General features: G+C 47.4%; 1 protein-coding gene across 1 annotated transcript in view; it reads left to right on the top strand.

The window, feature by feature from the left end:
- Positions 1 to 16610, top strand: part of HELZ (helicase with zinc finger) — a 639316-nt gene that overhangs the window by 337959 nt on the left and 284747 nt on the right. Inside the window, 1 exon segment of the mRNA XM_029599344.1 lies at positions 917 to 1095. Coding sequence (XP_029455204.1) covers positions 917 to 1095 — 179 coding nt within the window.

Below are 16610 nucleotides of genomic sequence, written 5' to 3'. Positions count from 1 at the left end.
CTGAACCTTTTCGAAAGACGGATCGCCTGTTTGTTCTCCATGGTGGGAGTAAGCAGAGCGCTCTGGCTTTGTGGGCTACCTTAGCTCATTGGATTAAGGAGGTAGTCATGGCTGCATATGTGAATGCTGAAAAGCTGTTGCCTACTCAGGTTAGGGCTCATTCCACTAGGGCTCAGGCAGTGTCATGGGCGGAGGTTAGTTTGTTGTCTCCTATCGATGTCAGCCAAGCTGCGACATGGTCCTCCTTACATACTTTTTCCAGGTTTTATTGTCTGGATGTGCAGACCTGGGAGGATGTTGATTGGACCGTGGGCAGCCTCCCACCTTGTTGGGAAGTAGCTTTGTTACATCTCACTGGTCCTGAGTCCATCTGTCTACACGCTAGGAAATGGAGAAATTACTTGCCTGATAATTTCATTTTCCTTAATGTAGGCAGATGGACTCAGCTTACCACCCTCGGCTGCTGCGTGAGTGTGTCAATAGTCCTCCTGTGGGGATATGGATCCCAAGGGATTACTGGTAAGTGTTCATCCTGTCCCTAGCTTAGGGTACGTAGAATCATTTGTGAGTTCAGTGATTCTTGTTGGTTGAGTACAGTTCTGGTTGCCTGTTTTTAATCATGTTTTAATCAAGTATTTTGCTAGTCTGTCCACCGATCCTTTTGAAGAGAATACTGGCAGGCTGGACCCACTACAGGATTGTATGTACTGTGATGTTAGCTTGCTCCGTCTCCATTTGCTGGCTGGGGAGCATAAACCACTGGTCCTGAGTCTATCTGTCTACACCAAGGAAAACGAAATTATCAGGTAAGTAATTTCTCCATTAAAGTTTGCAATGCTAAGCTTGCCTTATCAGTCATTTGCTGGTGAATTGATCTACAAGTAGAAGCAGTACATGTTTTTTTTTTTCTTTCCAGGGTTTATTTCAGAAATCGATGGGTGAAAACTGTCCATCCAGTTGTGCATCAATACTGTTTGATTTCAAGCACGCGCTCCACCTTTCAGATGCCACAGAAAGAAGATATTGTTAGACACAGAGTAGTAGTTGTTACTTTGAGCACCTCACAGTATCTTTGTCAACTGGATCTTGAACCTGGTGAGTTATTTTTAATTAACTGTTATGATCTTGATACATCAGTGAATTTGTAGTGGTGCAAAAGATGTGGCCAAATTTTTGGCTCAGAAGAAATGACAGCAAAGTTTTTAAAATGGAACTGGCTCGGGGGCTTAGCAGCAGTAATACTCACTGCCATGCAGAGGGCCCTGCGTTTTATTCCAAGCTGACTGGGGATGAGGTTCCTGTGGAGGGAAACCTCAGCTATCACTCAGCACTGATACCTATTGACCAGACTCGGGGACCATGATTGCACAATCAGAAGGGAACATGACTTGGCTCAGGCTGTCACCATAATGGTTTAAGTGTGAGAGATGAATATAAATTAGGGGTAAAAAAATACTTCAGGTCATTGCGAATAAAGGCTCATAGAGACATTTCCCAGCCCTGGTTCTGATTAAAGTAGAAGAATAAAATAGTAGGAGAACAAAACTGGGCCAGATTAAAAAAAAAAGTGTATTGTTAGGTACCAGATTAAGTACCTGACCAGAAGTAAGGGCCTGTTGCATCCTGATAGTATTAGGATAGAAGTCTTCTATCCATAGAAGGCATTTGTTCCAAACAGTTATGGCAAAGACCTATTGCTTCTAGGGAGATAGGAATAAGAGACAGTCATATTTTATATGTGTTTTCTCTGGAGGGCCCAGCAGGTGTTTGTCAGAGCGTGCTAGAGAAACTATCAGAACACCTTAAGTACAGATCTTAGAGCTCTGGTCCTAGTCAACCTTCAGGCGAAGTGTTCTGGGTGCAGTATGTTCCTCTGAGCAGGAATACAGCTTAGACTCAGAGGAAAGCTAAGAGGGGCCCTGGGAAGATGAGAAGGCGGCTCTAGTTAAATATTGCTTTGTTGATGTTTTGTGAAGTACTGCAAGGTTAGCAGTTTCAGATTTATGTTAAATGCTGTGAAGAATAAAAGATTTGTGCAAAGAGAGGAGACAGAGTTCTGCATGTTTTTGGCCTCAGGCTAGCTTTAAACTGCTTGTGCTATACCACATATGGTGTCAGGTTGGGGATTTTCTGCACTATGTGACGGCACAGGCAGAAGCCCAAGGCCAAGAAGAGTGAGAGAGAAAAAAGTGTCAATGTTAAAAACTGTTTTCTCTAAAACAGTTCTATAGAGCAGATGCTGGTGTTACAGGAATCTGAATGATATAGCAGCCCAGAGCAGTGCTCTACCCAGAAATGAAGACGGGAAAGAGACACTTTTTTTCCCTAAGCTGAGAAATCTGGGCCTCATGAGACACTGGCCAGATTAACACAGTGTAGAAAGTGCACACAGAGAAGAGAATTTCAGAGGAGCCTGATTGCAGACACAACCTAAAGGTTTGGAGTTATAATGGGCCAAGGAAGGTATTTCTGCCCAGGTGGATAGTATACAAAAGTCAGTAAGTGCTGGACAAGCAAGACTTTTTTTTTTGTGTTGCCTTTTTCTGTTCTGGGAAGTAGATGAGAGGTTTGCTGGGATACTTTCCTGAACAGCCCTTGTGAAAACCCCTGTACTGCCTCATTGCTTCCCTGAAGGAAAAGGAAAAGTTTGTACCTATGGGAGAAAACAGGGCAGCCAAGAAAGCTGCTACCAGGATTCATGGAGGACATGGAAGCTTTTGGTCAATCTTTACTAGAGTGATACCGACAGCTGGAACACTGCTTTAAAGCCCATCAGCAGGCCTGAAAGCAGCAGATGCATACCTTGAGAGAAGAGCAGTAGAGACTACAGAGATTGTTGCAGGAGCTATCATAAGAACAGCCAATACCACAGGTGGAGAAGCAGCTGGAAACCATGGAGAAGGTGGAGAGAACTGAGGAAATAATGAAGCCAGAGAGCCCAGCCCAGGTGGAAAAACTGGAGGGGCCAACTCCAATCTGGAGAGTTCCAGAATTACTGCAGGTTGGTGGGGATCTCACCCAGTGCAGACACAATAGCCCCAGTGCAGAAGGAAGAGAAGCAGTCACCAGTTGAAAGTGAGACTGAGCAAACCTTCAGAAAGCTGGAGCAAGTTAATCAAGGCTGCAGGGATCATGAATCTCCAACAACAGTAACCTGGGTTCAGGGGATCCGGTAGCAGTTCTTTAACCTGGATGAGCCACTTTCAAAGGATCAGATGGCAGAACTCAAGGAGGATTTGTTCCTTGTTGGAGTTGACAGAGAAAACCCCAGGGCTACCAAGGAACTGGGATTGGTTATACACTCATGGGGGCAGGACCCCACAGAAGTCAAACTGTAGGAAGGGACTAATGACAAGGAGAAGACAGTTCCAGTTAAATACTGCTTTGTTGATGATGTTGTGTGAAATACTGCAAGGTAAGCAGATTTATGTTAAATGCTGTGAAGAATAAAGATTTGTGCAAAGAAGAGACAGAGTCCTGCATGTATTTGGCCTCTGGCAGGCTGTAAACTGCTTCTGCTATACCACAAGGTGTTACATAGAAACTTATTGGAAACCTCCGGCCATTGTGACCATGAGATACCATACTTTAATGTAAATGGCATGGCAAAAATAGGGAAAGATAAAGGAAAATTTAGCACTGATCTTTACACTCAAGTTAAAGAAGTTGGATTTCTGCAACTTTGGCTTCACATGAAAGAGAAAAGGCTGGTGCTGAGCAAGAATCGGGCTCTGCCTAATTGTTTGCTAATGAAAGAAAACTTGCTCTAAATCTAAAAAAAAAAAAAAAAAAGTACTGTTGGAAAGAGTTAAGAAAACCCCTTTAAACTTGTCATAAATGTATCGGCAAATAAAGCATTTATCTTCCTTACTTCAGTTCCCAGTGAACTTCATAAAGATAACTCTGTTAAGTGTATGTAGTGTGTGTTTATCAAGTAAAACTTATTACCCACTTACTGTCTAACACTCATGTCATAATGAAAAAAAAAAGAAAGCAGAATGTTACTTATCATTTACATGTCAATTATTGGAGATTGTTATAGCATATTGCAGTATGTTTTTTCACATTTTTATCGAGATTTTTAAATTTATAAGGCTGGAGCCCTAGTTTACAACTGTTCAGCAAGGTCAGAAATATTGTTACAGCAATTCTGAGGGTACGGAATTACAGCAAGAACATACAGCAAGAAGTGATTTTTCTGTTAATTTTCTCTTACCTTTATATGCCTCAGGTATTTTGTAATGCCTGAATTTTGAAAGATAGGTGACTTAAAGCCCTGGATGGCTATTGGACTAAGTGTATGCCTTGGAGAGGTTTACTGGTAACACAAAATGGATTGCTGCTCCTAATAATACATTTTTTTATAGTGTATTCTTTCTGCTTCTGGCACTTATGCCTTTAATGCTTGTATCACATAGCCAAAATATTTATTTTAAAAATGTATAATCCAAACTATCTATCATTCTAGATGGCTAACAAATCGACCATACATAATACAAAGAATATAAAATAAAAATAAAACAACAAAAACCCCCCATATAACATAACTATACATCATTTGTAGAATGTTGAGGTACTTCACTTAATTTCAAATTTTCATTTTATAAGAACATAAAAAGTGCCATGCTGGGTCAGACCAAGGTCCATCGAGCCCAGCATTCTATCTCCAATAGTGGCCAGTCCAGGTCACAAGTACCTGGCAGAGCCCCAATAGTTAAATCTGTTTTTTGTATCTCACTACCAGGAATAAGCACTGGCTTTCCCAAGTCTACTTGCCTATTCACAGTTTATAAACTATCAGGTCGATACAGTTATGCCGCGTTAGAAAGAGTGCGGCAGTGCCAGGCGCACCCTCGTTCCCCGCACGTACAGTTCTCTTCACCTACCGCTCGATATTCTCTTCAAATTGCATGCAAATGCATGTCGCGTCTGCGAAGCGTTAGGCGAAGGTTAGGCCCGCGCAACTCATTTTACTGTATAGAGCGCCTATACAGTATCCTCGGTGCGCGGGCCTAACGCTTCACGGCCACGCTGGTATCTGTCATTTCAAATGTCATTTCAAATGACATTTGAAATGACATTTGAAATGACAGGTACCAGGAAGTGGACAGTTATGTTCTCCGATGCTCGGCAAACTTTCCCCCAGCCCCCGCTCACCTGCCCTGGCCGCGTCCGGTCTCCGGTGCAGCCCCAGTCCTATCCCCTCCTCCCGAAGCAAAAAAAAAAAACCAAAAAACCGAAAAAGTAGCAAGAGAGCGAGGGGAGAGACGGGCAATCCTAGGCTCGGGCCTGCTAGTCCCTTCTCCTCTCCTCCCGAAGCAGGGCGCGAAAAGCAGCCTTGCTCCGGGAGGAGGCGGGGGGGCAGTTTAAAGCGACGAAGCGACTTACTTTTGCAGTCCCCCCCTCCGGACATCGGCGACGACCGCGGCTCCAGCCTCCAGCTGTCAGACAGACGCATCGCACGTGGGAAAGCGGCCCCTATGCGTGCAATTGGCTGCTCATGACGTGACGTCACGATGTTTGGCGTCACGGCATGTGACGTCACGTCTTGAGCAGCCAATTGCACGCATAGGGGCCGCTTTCCCACGTGCGATGCGTCTGTCTGACAGCTGGAGGCATGAGCCGCAGTCGTCGCCGATGTCCAGAGGGGGGGGGCTGCAAAAGTAAGTTGCTTCGTTGCTTTAAATTGCCCCCCCCCTCCTCCCGGAGCAAAGCTGCTTTTCGCACCCTGCTTCGGGAGGAGAGGAGAAGAGACTAGCAGGCCCGAGCCTAGGATTGCCCGGTCGTCGTCGCTGATGTCCGGAGGGGGGCTGCAAAAGTAAGTCGCTTCGTTGCTTTAAACTGCCCCCTCCTCCCGGAGCAAGGCTGCTTTTCGCGCCCTGCTTCGGGAGGAGAGGACAAGGGACTGGCAGGCCCGAGCGTAGGATTGCCCATCTCTCCCCTCGCTCTCTTGCTACTTTTTTTTCGGGGTTTTTTTTTTCTTCTTCTTCGGGAGGAGGGGACAGGACTGGGGCTGCACCGGAGACCGGACGTGCCAGGGCAGGTGAGCGGGGGCTGGGGGAAAGTTTGCCGCCTACCCTTACCCCTGCCTCTAACGCAGGGGTAAGGGTAGGCGGTAAGTTAGCAGGGTAAACGCGCGGCAAAACGGCAGGGTAAAAAAGCGATAGTCGGGGCGCGCGTTACTGTATGGGAGGGAATAGCTAATTCGCTCGTTTACATTTAATATACATGCCGCGTGTGGAAGGGGTTACCCGGGGATTTTAAGAGGCGGTAGGGATGAGTTAAAGGGGATAGTGTATCGCGGGAAGGGCTAACGCGGCCGGAAAGTGAGTAGAAGGCGAGTTAGGAGCAGGGTAACCGCGGCCGCACTTTACTTTATCGATCTGTATGTTAGCTGTTTTGACCATGTCCTCCCACAGCAGATTCCATAGCTTGATCGTATGCTAAGTGAAAAAAATACTTCCTACAATTTGTTTTAAATCTGCCCGTTGCTAGTCTCATGGAGTGTCCCCCTAATCATAGTGTTGTTTGAAAGGGTAAGTAACCGTTCCCTATTTACCCGTTCCACCTTACTCATGATTTTATAAATTTCAATCATATTCCCTCTATTTCTTTTCCAAGCTAAAGTGCCCTAATCTGTTTAGGCATTCTCCATAATGGAGCTTTTCCATCCCATGTATCATTTTCCTTGCTCTTTTCTGTACCTGTTCTATGTCTGCTGTGTCTTTTTTGAGTTGGGGTGGCCAAAAGCACACACAGCTCGAAGTGGATCTATACAAAGGTGTTATAATATTCTCAGTTTTGATCTCTTTTCCTTTCCAAATAATTCCTAACATGCTGTTTGCCTTCTTGACCTCCGCTGCACTCTGAGCCGAAGATTTCAAGGCCTCTGAGATCCTTTTCCTGGGTGGTGACTCCTAACATGGAACCCAGCATCGCGTACTTGTAGTTGGGATTATTTTTGCCTTTGTGCATTACTTTGCACTTGTCCACATTAAATTGCATCTGTCATTTAGAAGCCTAGTCTTCTAGTCTCACAAGGCCCTTCTGCAGTTCTTCACAGTTTGCTGCTGTTTTCAAAACAATTTTGTGTCATCTGCAAATTTGGTCACCTGATTCATCATTCCTTTCTCCAGATCATTTATGAATATGCTAAATAGCACATGTTCCAATACAGACCCCTGGGGCACTCCACTAATGACCTTTCTCTATTTGGAAAACTGACCATTTAGTCCTACCCTTTGTTTCCTGTCTTTTATCCAGTTACCAATCCTCAATAGGACATTGCCTTCAATCCCATGACCTCCCAATTTCCTGAGGAGTTTCTCATGAGGGACCTTGTCAAATGGCTTCTGAAAATCCAAATATACTGTATCACTAGATCAACCAGCTCACCTTTGACACATGTTTTACACCTTCAAATACTCTAGTAAATTGGTAAGGCAAGACTTCCCTCTGCAAAAACTATGTTGACTGTCCCCCATTAAACCATGTCTATTTATGTGGTCAGTAATTTTGTTTTTAAGACTAGCTTCAACCATTTTGCCTGGCACAGGCTTACTGGTTATAGTTTTCCAGATTACCCATAGAACCTTTTTTAAAAATTGATGTGTTGTTGGCCATCCTCCAGCCTTCTGGTAATATGGTTGTTTTAAATGATAGATTGCAAATCACCAGAAACAGGTCTGCAGTTTCATTTTTTTAGTTCCTTCAGTTCTCACAGGACAAGCAAGATGGTAGTCCTCACATATGGGTGACATCACAGGATGGAGCCCAATCACGGAACACTTCTGTCAAAGTTTCCAGAACTTTGACTGGCCCCTACTGGGCATGCCCAGAATGGCACTAACCCTGCAGCCAGCAGGGGTCCCCCTTCAGTCTTCTTTTTTCCACGCAGCAGTAGCCACATGGTTAAGGAGCTCTGCAGAGATTCCTGACAGGAATTTTCCTCACGGAATTACTAAAATTTAATTTACCCCACAGGGGTCCCTCCTTCAACTTTTTCAAGCCGCGGTACTCCGGTAAGTTTTACCCATTCTCCGTCGATTACTGTCGAGTTTGGCCCTCGCGGCCTACTGGCCGTCGACCGTACCACGGCTCAATTTTTTCGTTGCTATGGCGTCGGGGTTCTGCCGGTGCCCGGACTGTAATCACACCATGTCCATCACAGACCCCCACAAAGTCTGTGTAATGTGTCTCGGATGTGAGCACGATGTCCTAACCTGCACCAAATGTGCCCTAATGACACCAAAAGTTCGCAAGGCCAGAATGGAGAAAATGGAACTTCTCTTCTGTGCTCAAACCTCGACGCTGTCTATTGCATCGACGTCGTCAGAACCGGCACCGTCAACTTCGCGCCAGTATCGACCTCCAGCCGGTGACCGTCCGGCGTCGATGAAGTCTTGGCCTTTAACACCCTCTACTCCCCCTCAGGACCGTGGGAATCATAGAGATAAACATAGCCACCGGCATCGAAAGTCTTGGGCCATCGAGGGAGCGAAATCATCGACCTCACCATTGTCTGAGCCGCCGTCGAAGAAACCCCGTCCAGAAAAGGCACCGACCTTTTCGGTGACCGGGTCACCGAGTCGGCTGCCTCGGGTATTGGGAGTCGGCTGTCGGGTATTGGGAGTCAGGTATTGGGAGTCGGCTGTCGGGTATTGGGAGCCGCGACTCCTCCTTTAACGGTGGTCCCTCCGGCTATGCCTCTGCCTCCTTCTTCTGTTCCGGAGCTGGGGCTGCTTGCTCCAGGTCTCCGAGAAGAACTGGACCGGATAGTTCAGGAGGCCATCGACAAGGCGATGCATCGACTCCAGGTTCCTCCGGCACTGATACCGGTACCGATTGCGATACCGACCACTGATCCGATTCCAGCAGCGTTGACACCGCTGCTCTCGAGGATGGAAGCGCTCATGGCCGCTTTTCCACCGATGGACCCTGGGTCACCAATGGCTCCAGTGCCCTCCCCGCTTACTTTGTCATCGGGAGGAGAAACACCGTTCCGCATCCCTCCATCGGGATTTCTGCCGATGCCTCAGCCATCGATGCCGATACATCTGTCGGTGCCACCGATCCATCCATCAGTGCCGATACGTCCATCGGCGCCACCGAGCCATCCATCGATGCCTTCGATGCCTGCACCGGTGCCTTCGATGCCTTCATCGGTGCCTCCAGTTATTCCTTTGAGTCCTTCGGAGCCTAGACCAGGACCTTCAGGGATCCCACCGCCCCGTCCTCCTCTAGTCCCTAGAGGAGCAGGTGCTACCTTGACTGATAATTCTTCACCAGACACCGATGATTTGCCTTCACCACCTTCACCTACTGAAAGCAGAAAGCGTTCTCCTCCAGAGGACCTTTCCTTTATAAATTTTGTGAAGGAGATGTCTGAATTGGTTCCCTTCCAATTACAGATGGAACAGGACGATAGGCATCAAATGATGGAGTTGCTCCAATTCCTGGATGCTCCCTCGGAAATAACCTCCATCCTATCCACCAGGTTCTTCTGGATCTCCTCAAAAAGAACTGGGAACATCCTGGCTCTGTTGCTCCAGTCAACAGGAGAGCTGACACCACCTATCTCATACAGTCAGCTCCAGGCTTTCACAAACCTCAATTGGATCACCAATCTGTGGTTGTAGAATCTGCCCAGAAAATAGCAAGGAGATCAAAACCTCACACTTCTTTCCCCCAGGCAAGGAACAGAAATTTCTAGATGCCATTGGTTGCCGTGTCTTCCAGGGATCAATGCTCATCTCCAGAATTGCCGCTTATCAGCTCTATATGACCCAATATAATAGGGTCTTATTTAAGCAGATACAAGACTTGACGGACTCCCTGCCTCAGCAATTTCAAGATCAACTCCAAACCCTAGTAAACAAGGGTTTTGAGGCAGGCAAGCATGAGATCAGATCATCTTACGATATCTTTGAAAACTGCTACCAGGGTATCTGCAGCTGCTATCTCGGCAAGACGATGGGCCTGGCTCAAGTCTTCCGACCTTCGCCCTGAAGTACAAGACAGATTATCCGACCTGCCTTGTGTAGGAGATAATCTGTTTGGCGAGCAGATTCAACGATAGGTGGCGGAACTCAAGGACCATCATGAGACCCTAAGACAGCTCTCTCTGATGCCTTCTGAGTACTCTTCAAAACAGCCCTTCCGAAAGGACTCAAAGAAGTCATTCTTCCGCCCGAAGAAATCCTACCTGCCACCAGCTAGAACCCGTTCTACGAGACCGTTTCAAAAAACCCAGTCTCGTCAGACACAAAAACAAAAACCGCAAGCAACTCCTCAACCAGGTCCTGCTTCTGGTTTTTGACTCCTGCATAGAGAGCAGCTTCCATTGCCCCACATACCAGTGGGAGGTCAATTGTGCCATTTCAACAACAGGTGGCACTCGATCACCTAAGACCAGTGGGTCCTGGTGATAATTGCTCAGGGTTATCATCTGAACTTTCTCTCCATTCCACGGACTCCCCACCTCTACCAACGTGGAGAACATCCGATCACTCCATCCTTCTGGAACAGGAGGTCTCCCTCCTCCTTCAGTCCAAGGTAATAGAGCCAGTACCCTACTCTTAGCATGGCCTAGGGTTCTATTCCCGGTACTTTCTAATCCCCCAAAAACCAGGGGGGGGGGTGTTCGTCCAATTCTGGACCTAGGGGCTCTCAACAAGTACCTCCAGCGAGAGAAGTTCAAAATGGTAACCTTGGGCTCTCTTCTTCCTCTTCTACAAAGAGGAGACTGGCTCTGCTCTCTAGACCTCCAGGACGCATACACTCATATCGCGATAATTCCATCCCATTGCAAAAACCTGAGGTTTCTAGTAGGCCCCAAGCACTATCAGTACCGAATGCTTCCATTCGACCTCGCGTTTGCACCACGAGTCTTCACAAAATGCCTCGTCATAGTTGCAGCCTTCCTCAGGACTCAAGGTGTTCACGTCTACCCCTATCTAGACGATTGTTTAATCAGGGCTCCCACTCAGCAAGCTGCTCTGTCATCCCTACATCTTACCTTACACATTCTAATTTCGCTCGGATTTCTCGTCAACTATGACAAATCCTACTTTGTCCCATCTCAAACCTTATCGTTCATTGGGGCAGACTTGGACACCTTGCAGGCAAAGGCTTTTCTGCCTCGACAGCGAGCTCTCACTCTCGTGTCTCTTGCGCACCAGCTGCAGTGTGAGTACTCCACGACTGCACACCACTTGCTCATCCTCCTGGGACACATGACATCTTCAGTTCAGGTCACCTCAATTGCCTGCTTGGCCATGAGAGTCATGCAGTGGACTCTAAGGTCACAATGGACTCAATCCATTCAGCCCCTGTCGACCATTGTCCACGTAACCGACTTACTCCGTCAGTCTCTCGCCTGGTGGAGAAATCAGGTCAATCTCCTCCAAGGTTTGCCCTTTCAGGCTCCAGACCCTCAAATAACTCTCACCACCGATGCTTCCAACTTCAGCTGGGGAGCCCACGTGGCCGATCTGCAGACACAAGGATCTTGGTCTCCAGAGGAAGCCAAACACCAAATACATTTCCTGGAGCTTCGAGCAATCAGATATGCTCTCAGGGTATTTCAGGATCGCCTCTCCAATCAAGTTATCCTGATCCAGATGACAACCAGGTGGCCATGTGGTACATCAACAAACAGGGAGGGACGGGCTCCTAACTTCTGTGTCAGGAAGCTGCACGGATATGGGCGGAGGCCGTCTCCCACTCGATGTACCTCAGGGCCACCTACTTGCCGGGAGTGGACAATGTGTTGGCAGACAAGCTGAGTCGCACCTTTCAACCGCATGAGTGGTCTTTCAACCCCTCAGTAGCGAACTCGATCTTCCATCAATGGGGTTATCCTCAAATAGACCTCTTTGTGTCACCTCAAAATCGCAAAGTAGACAACTTCTGCTCTCTCACTCACAGCCAACACTATCAGCCAAGAGACGCGTTCTCCCTCTCATGGACAACCGGTCTCCTACATGCATTCCCTCAACTTCCACTTCTCTCGAAGGCCCTCATGACGTTACGTCAGGACAAGGGAACCATGATCCTGATAGCACATCACTGGCCGCGCCAAGTGTGGTTTCCAGTACTTCAGGATCTCTCCATTCGCAGGCACATTCCCTTGGGAAAGGACCTGCTTCTAATCACTCAAAACGGCGGGTGCCTACACCACCCCAATCTTCAAGCCTTGTCCCTGACAGCATGGATATTGAAAGGTTAATCCTTCAGCCACTTATCCTTTCTGAACAAGTTTCCCGTGTCCTGATTGCTTCACGGAAGCCTTCCACGAGAAAATCGTTTTCTTACAAATGGACCAGGTTTACGTCATGGTGCTCTTCTCAGTCCCTTGACCCCTTTACCTGTCCAATCACGAAGTTTCTGGACTATCTCTGGCACTTGTCAAAGTCAGGTCTAAAAACTTCCTCTATCAGGATGCATGTCAGTGCGCTAGCCGCCTTCCATAAAGGTGTCGGGGATGTTCCCATATTAGTACAACTCCTTGTAACACGTTTTTTGAAGGGCTTGCTTCACCTCAAGCCTCCTCTGCATCCTCCGGCCCCTTCTTGGGACCTCAACCTAGTTTTGGGTCGGCTCATGAAACCACCATTCGAGCCTCTTCGATCCTGGGACCTTCGATATCTCACATGGAAAGTGATTTTCCTTTTGGCAATCACTTCCTCTCGCAGAGTTAGTGAATCACAGGCTCTAGATACCTATCCGCCTTACACTAAACTTCTGAAGGACCTGGCAGTATTCCGCACTCACCCTAAATTCTTGCCTAAGGTAGTTTCGGAGTTTCATCTCAATCAATCCATTATACTACCTACCTTTTTGCCCAGGCCCCATTCCAATCCAGAGAGCAGGCTCTGCATACCCTTGACGGCAAACGGGCTCTAGCGTTCTACCTAGACCGTACAGTTGCCCACAGGGAAAGCACCCAATTGTTTGTCTCTTTCCATCCTATCAAATTGGGGCAGCCTGTGGGTAAGCAGACTCTCTTCTCCTGGTTGGCGGACTGCATATCCTTTTGCTATCAGCAAGCGGGCATTCCACTTCAAGACCGTGTTAAAGCACACTCTGTGAGGGCCATGGCAACTTCAGTAGCACACCTACGCTCTGTGCCACTTCCCTGACATTTGCAGGGCTGCCACCTGGAGTTCTCTCCATATCTTTACAGCCCATTATTGCTTAGACAAAGCTGGAAGACAAGATTCCATGTTCGGCCAGTCTGTCTTGCGCAACCTATTTACAACATGACGTACCAACACCCTTCCGCCTGCCCGGTGGGGTTCAGGATGCCCTCGGCCAAATTTCATCCCAGGCCTAGTGCCTTGCACGCCTGAGTACATTTGGTGCATACTCGGACATCCTCAGCTCGGTACTCACCCATATGTGAGGACTACCATCCTGCTTGTCCTGTGAGAAAGCAAATGTTGCTTACCTGTAACAGGTGTTTTCACAGGACAGCAGGATGTTAGTCCTCACGAAACCCGCCCGCCGCCCCGTGGTGTTGGGTTTGTAACGTTTTCTTATTTTATTTTCGGCATTACCTGAAGCTTTTTAACAAGACTCTGGAAACTTTGACAGAAGTGTTCCGTGATTGGGCTCCATCCTGTGCTGTCACCCATATGTGAGGACTAACATCCTGCTGTCCTGTGAGAACACATGTTACAGGTAAGCAACATTTGCTTTTTCGGCTCCTAATATTGCAGTTAGTGAAAGAAAAAAGAAAACACTCAGTCCTGATGATTTGTTAAGCTTTAGTCTATCAGTCTGAGGAGTTATGTCCTCTAGTTTTATGGTGATTTTATCTAGTCGCTAAAAGTTATCACTATCAAAAAATGTTTCCAGTGTGGGTATGAGTTTTACATTGTCCTCAATAAATACAGAGGCAAAGAATTTATTTAGTTTTTCTGTTCTTTGTCCTTCCTGGATGCACCCCTTTTACCATTCAGTCATCTATTGGCCCAACTGACTTCCTGACAGGCTTTTTGCTTCAAATGTGCTTGCAAAAGTTTTTATTACTTGTTTTTAATGTCTATTTCAAGCTTCTTTTCAAATTCTCTCTTAGCCTGCTTAGTTACTTTTTTACAACTGTTTTGCTGGTGCTTATTCTCGTCCCTATTTTCCTCATTTCAGCCTGCTTTCCATTCTTTGAATGATTCTCTTAGCGTTAATTACCTCTTTCACCTCACTGATAATCCACACTGGCAGTCATTTGATTTTACTTTGACCTTTTCTAATGGATGGAATTTATTTTGTGTGGGCCTTAATGATGGTCATTTTAAAGAATGCCCATGCCTCTTCCAAGTTTTTAATCTTGTAGTTTGCTTCTTTCATTTTTTTTTTTAACAAATTTCCTAATTTTATCATAGTCTCCCTTTTTATAGTTAAATGCTACTGCTGTAGTTTTCCTTAGTATTCACCCTCCAATGATTGTCAAATTTATTACATTATGATCACTCTTGCCAAGCGGATCCACCACCTTTTTCTGTTGCACCAGGTCCTGCATTACAAAGAGAACTAGGTCTAAAATAATTCTTCATTGGTTTGATGATCAACTGCTGCATGACACAGTCATTGATGATATCCAAGACCTTTACCTCACTTGCATATCCTGATGTGACACTTACCCAATCAATTCTCGGGTAATTGAAGTCTTCCATTATTATTGTGTAGCCCATTTTACTAGCCAATCTAATCTCTTTGGCACCCTGACGGAGTTGTTTTTTAAACTGGCTTCCAATAGGGAGAAGAGGTAATCAAGAAGTTTGCCAGTGGAACAAGAATATGGATCCAGACCACGTTGCTCACACCACACCGAAAACCTCTTATATTTTAGCCCATAGAACTTCCTAGTGGAAGGTTTTCGGGAAGCCACCAGGACTCAAGAGACATCATCTGAGAGGTTGAGGGGACGCAGGATCAGCCTCTCAACATCCAGGCCATGAGGGACAGGCCTGTAAGTTTGGATGCCGCAGCCGGCCCCAATCCTGAGTGATGAGATCTGGGAATGTCCCCAGTCTGATTGGTTCCCAGAAGGAAAGCATCTCGCAGAAGCAGGAACAAGACCTGCCTTGGCCAGTGCGGGGCCACCAGAATCATGGTACCCCAGTCCTGACAAAGCTTCAAGAGAGTCTTTAACACTAGCAGGATAGGAGGATACATGTATAGAAGGCCCTGGTCCCATCTGCAGGCAAAGGCATCTGAGGCTGGGGTAACCTCCACTTGAATCAGAGAGCAGAACTGAGCCACCTTGTTGTTGCTGGGGGCTGTGAACAGATCCATGTCCGGTGTTTCCCATAGACGGAAGATCCGGTTCGCTACCAACTGGCTCAGGGACCATTCGTGTGGCTGGAACGCTCGACTGAGCTGATCCGCAATCACGTTGTCTGTTCTGGCGAAGTACATGGCGTGGAACACCATCCCCAGGGACAGGGCCCAGAACCAGATCTGAACCACTTCCTTGCACAGGATGAACAATCTCGTGCTGCCCTGCTTGTTGATATATCTCATCGCGACCTGGTTGTCGATGTGGATCAAGAACATCTTGCTGGGCAACTGGTCCCGGAAAGCCCAGAGGGCGTACCTGATCGCTCGGAGCTCCAGGAAGTTGATTTAGCATTTGGTGGACCACAGGCCTTAGTTGTGGAGCTCCTGCACATGGGCTCCCAACCCCAGGTGGGAAGTGTCCATGATCAGCATGATCTGCACAGGGTGGGGGGGAGGGGGCGCTGAAATGGCAGCCCTCTCTCCAAGTCGGAGACTGTCTTCCACCACGACAGCGAGTCCCAAAGAGACTGCATTACCCAGATGCGAACTCCGAGGCTCTGAGTGGCCTGATGCCACTGAAACCTCAGATTCCACTGGGGCCTGTGCATATGAAAACATGCAAGGGGAGTAACCATGTTCCCACGCAGTCGCAACATGCGCCTGGCAGAGACCTGTTGGCTCCGCTGCACCTCCCCAGCTAGGGATGCCAAAGACAGTGCCCGGCTATGAGACAGGAAGGCTTTCGCCTGTGCCGTGTCCAGCAAGGTTCCAATGAAGTCTAGCTGCATCGACAGACTCAGGTGGGACTTTGGGTAGTTGATAATGAACCCCAAGGATTCCAGTACCTGGATGGTTAAGTGCAGGGAACGCTTTTCCCTCACCCAGGTGTTGCTCTTGACTAGCCAATCGTCCAAGTAGGGGGAAACCTGTACTCCTAATGTGCACAGGTGCGCCCCTCACCACAGCCAGCCACTTGGCAAAGACCCGTGGTACGGAGGCCAGACCGAATGGCAACACCAGATACTGAAAGTGGCGTACGCCCACCACAAACCTTAGACACTTCCTGTGTCCTTGGAAGATCTCGAGGTGGGTATTGGCATCCTTCAAGTTGAGGGAGCAAAGCCAGTCTCTTTTATGGAGGAGGGGAATCAAGGTGCCCAGAAAGATCATCTTGAACCTTTCTCTTTTTAGAAACTTGTTCAAGGCTCTCAGATCCAGGATAGGACGGAAGCCCCCAGTTTTCTTTGGAATCAGAAAATACCAGGCGTAGAACCCTCGTCCCAATCGCTCTGTTGGGACAGGCTCGACCACCCTGGCTGTTACTAGGG

Source organism: Rhinatrema bivittatum, chromosome 4 (assembly GCF_901001135.1).
Source record: "Rhinatrema bivittatum chromosome 4, aRhiBiv1.1, whole genome shotgun sequence".
Classification (NCBI taxonomy): domain Eukaryota; kingdom Metazoa; phylum Chordata; class Amphibia; order Gymnophiona; family Rhinatrematidae; genus Rhinatrema; species Rhinatrema bivittatum.
The sequence above is the reverse complement of the archived record's forward strand: the minus strand, read 5'-3'. Positions and strand labels throughout refer to the sequence as shown.